At 39.2% G+C, this 4478-nt stretch overlaps 1 protein-coding gene across 1 annotated transcript; it reads right to left on the bottom strand.

The window, feature by feature from the left end:
• Positions 1-1647: 1647 nt before the first annotated feature.
• LOC147442063 (uncharacterized) lies at positions 1648-2274 on the bottom strand. Its single transcript, XM_086529574.1, has one exon. It carries the CDS (start codon positions 2154-2156, stop codon positions 1845-1847), a length of 312 nt encoding a protein of 103 aa, XP_086385700.1. The 5' UTR covers positions 2157-2274; the 3' UTR covers positions 1648-1844.
• Positions 2275-4478: the final 2204 nt, after the last annotated feature.

Below are 4478 nucleotides of genomic sequence, written 5' to 3' on the forward strand. Positions count from 1 at the left end.
GGGGTCTCTTCCAGAGACCTCCTAAGCTGTCTCTCCTCTTGGAGAGGAAGGAAAATCCCATAAGCGCGAAGATATTGAGTAACTTCGGCTTGCAAAGCAGGGTTTCCCATAGCTTGCTACAACGTAGTAACAAGATAACTAACAAACATTGGGGCATCATCATTAGCACCTTCACATGCAAAATCAAAGCCAGCAATGTTCATTCTACTCTCTTGGTTATTTTCATCCATGTTAACAAATTTTGTGTACTTAGTATATGCTTGAAAATTCAAAACCTTAGTTGCCACTCCTCTTAGCCTTTGAAAATTGGCTCTTAAGTATCTACACTCACGGCTCGAATTGGTTAATTATAGAGAGTAGTGGAGTGGGTCGAATATTGCAGAATTGTTGAGGGCTAGCTCCTTTTGGAATTCTTGTGACTCAATAATGGTAAAGCCGTAGGGCAACTCTAAAAAGAACCCATTATTAAGTGCAAATCTCCCAAGCTGAGGTGTGCACCGTATATCCCACATAGTGAGCTCAACAAAACCAATAATAGATCCCATAGCACCTACCGAATTCTTGATGTTGCTATGATGAAGGCACCACAGACTATGGTACCAACAATATCAATTTCCAATTAGCATCAAAGTCAATTTGAATGTAGAAAAGGAAAATTTTGAATTAAAATTTAATTATTTGCATATAAATTAAACTGATTATAAGTTGAATATTTTGTGTTTTTGTTGTTGATGTTGTTTTTGTTGGTGTTGTGTGTGTGTGCATGAGAGAGAGAGAGAGAGAGAGAGAGAGAGAGAGAGAGAAGAAGAAGAAGAAGAAGAAATTGCAAGGCTCATACTCCTTGTATGGAAGAAGACATAGTTTTGTCTAGGGGGCTTTGTTGTAGTAAGCCCATAGCATTGCACACCACGATCTTGAAAGGTATTTTATCCTTAAGCATTTCTTGTTCAACATAAAAGTATCCCCTTTGGGTCGAGAGGACTCCTGAAAAGGAGTGCCCACACTTTTTAGCAAATTGCATGCTATTGAATGTACTCGAAGATGGGTATTCTATGCTCATTGAGAGTGGATAAATAAAGGGGTGCTCAATACTTGCTGAAAAGTAGTGGCGCAATAGCCTTTCAAAAATACTTATGGCATGTGCGTTCAAGAGGTATTTATAAAACCCTTCTATACACACACTTCACCCCTCTTTCATAAGCCTGTAGCTTTTTGCCTAGTTTCCATTCGTAAACTCCTTTTGTACATATAACTTTATAACTCTTTAGACTTTTGTACATGTAACTTTATAACTCTCTAAAATATTTATTTTCCTTCGGGTGAACTCACATGTTACACTTACATATTTTGAGATGGACGTCCTCCCGGGCCAAGTTGAAAGTCTATCTTATAATTCTCGGTGCGATGCTTATGGGGCAGCAAGATCCAATGGTAATGACCACCAAAGACAAACAAAGAGATTCTTAAAGATGTCTAGATAAGCTGCTCCCAATTCTTGAGGAAGGTCAACTCTTGTAGTAGGTAATGGGGCACCACAATGGAACTTGACCTTATAAGAGATGTCAACGGCGGAAGCACGTCGAGGGAGATGGATAAAAGAGCGCGCAGAGAGAGAGAGAGAGAGAGAGAGAGAGAGAGAGAGAGAGGCGATGGAGAGCTCGAGTGTGTGGAGAGAGACTATGGAGAGCACAATAGGGTATCCAATAGAGAGCGTGTGGGAGCTGGCGGGCGATTTCATGGGCATGCACAAGTGGGCGACGTCGTTTTTCACTAATACAACGCTGGTGGAAGGCGAGGCGCAGAAGGCAGGGTGCGTGAGGTGTCTAGAACGGCGCCCAACAACGTCAGAGGCCCAAGGTGCTGAGAGTAAGGGGCCCAGGTCGGTGGAGAGGTTGCTGGCGATGGACGAGCAGGCTCATAAATTCTCGTTCCTGGTTCTGCAGTCGCAGATTGCGCCCACCTTCGAAGGCCTCATCGGCACCTTCCAGCTGCTTCCCCATGGCCCCCTCTCCACCACCGCCCTCTGGAGTTACGAGATCGCCCCCGTTCCCATGCTTTCCCCATTCCTTCTTCCACTCTCTCAAGCTCATCTTCGACCTTCTCATTGCCGACCTCACCCAAGCCCTCTCCTCCTCTTCCTCCTCTTGAAACATCATGATCTATCAGATTCAACACACACACACACACACACACACCCACCCCCCCCCTTTTTCTAATGTTCTTGGCCTGTGCCCCTAGCACACAAAAGAGAGTTGCAGAACTTGGAATGTTCTTTCCAATCAACCTCAAAAACGCTAAAACAAAATTATAGTCCCTGTAAATCTAGCGATGTTAGGCTTAGCTTTGGTTGGTGCCCATCCTCAATCAAGATACTTACCTTATTTTTTGTTCTAATTTAACACTCTCTTTCTCTCTCTCTCTCTCTCTCTCTCTCTCTCTCTCTCGTCCTCTCGTCATAAGGTAATCAAGTTGTATGGGTTCAAGACACATGCTTCTCATAGAGATGCTATTCTAAGAAACAAGAGTATGGGTTCAAGACACATGCTTCTCATAGAGATGCTATTCTAAGAAACAAGAGTATAGGTAGTTGATTTCTTGCTAACATAAGGCTTTGCATCCAACTCAAATGAATTGCTTTCCTAAATCTTTTTGGCCTGTCCAAAGGGCAAAGGCTATAGAGATCACTTCTCTTTTTGCTGACTAAAATAGGAATAAAATTGAGTTGTATTTTCAAGTATTTTTTGATAGATTTAAAATGTTGATTGGTTGAAATAAGATAGTGGACACTCATTGAAATGAAGAGTGTGTAAATCTAATGATGAACATGTCTTGAGTTTTGAAAAATGAAATGAACGCTAAATCAAAGAAAAAATTTTGTGTTGCCCAATGCCTTAGAAAGCATGAAACGTTGATAGCCTTATATGTTAAATGATAAAGCTTAGAGGCTCCACAAATCTGAAGAGTCACTTTTTCATTTTGAAATTTGAGAAGTTCTTTTACCCATCTTTTCATTTTGAGAATTTTAATCAAGGTTGAAACTTGAGGTAATAACTAAAGTTGTCGTTTTTGTTGGTTAAAACTTCATGGAAGAAATTTATCCTTTAGAGCTTTAATCTTTAAAGTTTTTTTTTTTGAGATTTTAAACCTAATCCAATGAGGAACTAAATTTTTTTTTTATTAGAAGGTAAAAATTTGAATTAAAGAAAGTGAAAATGTTACATGGATCCACAGGTAGAGGGAGGGTCACCCCGAGACGTTAGAGTTTTAGGACTTACTAACTTAGAACTTTAAAGCTTTTAAAGTGGGATTTACAACTTAGCGATCTACAGTTTTAATTTGTAAAAGGCGCTCTACAGCTTAAAAATGTAGAATTTTAAAAGTGGGGTGTAGAGCATAGGGATCTAAAGCTTAGGGTGTAGAGCTCAAGGGTGCTTTTTTTACACTATGGGAGAATGTTGTTGTTACCGCATAGCATTACCATATAAGAGGAGAGAGAGAGCTTCAAGAAAGAGAGATTGTATGGTGCAAACCCATCGGCGCGTTTTTCATATTTTCCGCGAGTATTACCGCACTTATTACCGCAATAATAACCGCACAGATTATCGCAACAGAAAAAGAATCCTATTCTGTTTTGTTACTTTTCAGAAATTGGTACCCCTTTTTGCATGGAGTGTAAGAAATCTCATTCTCATTGGGATTTTTAGTACCTCTCTTTTCTTTGCTTGCCTCATCTATTGGTATGATTCTCCTACTCTACTCATTTGTACTCCATGAATTCTATAAACAAAAATATTTTGTTTCCACCTCAAAATCTTATGTCAACTATGCATTCATATGGAAATGGCAAGTGAACGATGATCAAAATTGTATTGTCACCCCCTTTTTGCACGGAGTGTAAGAAATCCCATTCTCATTGGGATTTTTAGTACCTCTCTTCTCTTTGCTTGCCTCATCTATTGGTATGATTCTCCTACTCTACTCATTTGTACTCCATGAGATTCTATAAACAAAAATATTTTGTTTCCACAAAATCTTTTGTCAACTATGCATTCATATGGAAATGGCAAGCGAACGATGATCAAAATTGTATTGTCTCATCTATTGGTATGATTCTCCTACTCTACTCATTTATACTCCATGAATTCTATAAACAAAAATATTTTGTTTCCACCTCAAAATCTTATGTCAACTATGCATTCATATGGAAATGGCAAGCGAACGATGATCAAAATTGTATTGTCACCCCCTTTTTGCACGGAGTGTAAGAAATCCCATTCTCATTGGGATTTTTAGTACCTCTCTTCTCTTTGCTTGCTTCATCTATTGGTATGATTCTCCTACTCTACTCATTTGTACTCCATGAGATTCTATAAATAAAAATATTTTGTTTCCACCTCAAAATCTTTTGTCAACTATGCATTCATATGGAAATGGCAAGCGAACGATGATCAAAATTGTATTGTCTTGCGTTCATAAAC

This window comes from Adiantum capillus-veneris, chromosome 14 (genome assembly GCF_014529385.1).
Source record: "Adiantum capillus-veneris isolate H3 chromosome 14, ASM1452938v2, whole genome shotgun sequence".
Lineage (NCBI taxonomy): Eukaryota > Viridiplantae > Streptophyta > Polypodiopsida > Polypodiales > Pteridaceae > Adiantum > Adiantum capillus-veneris.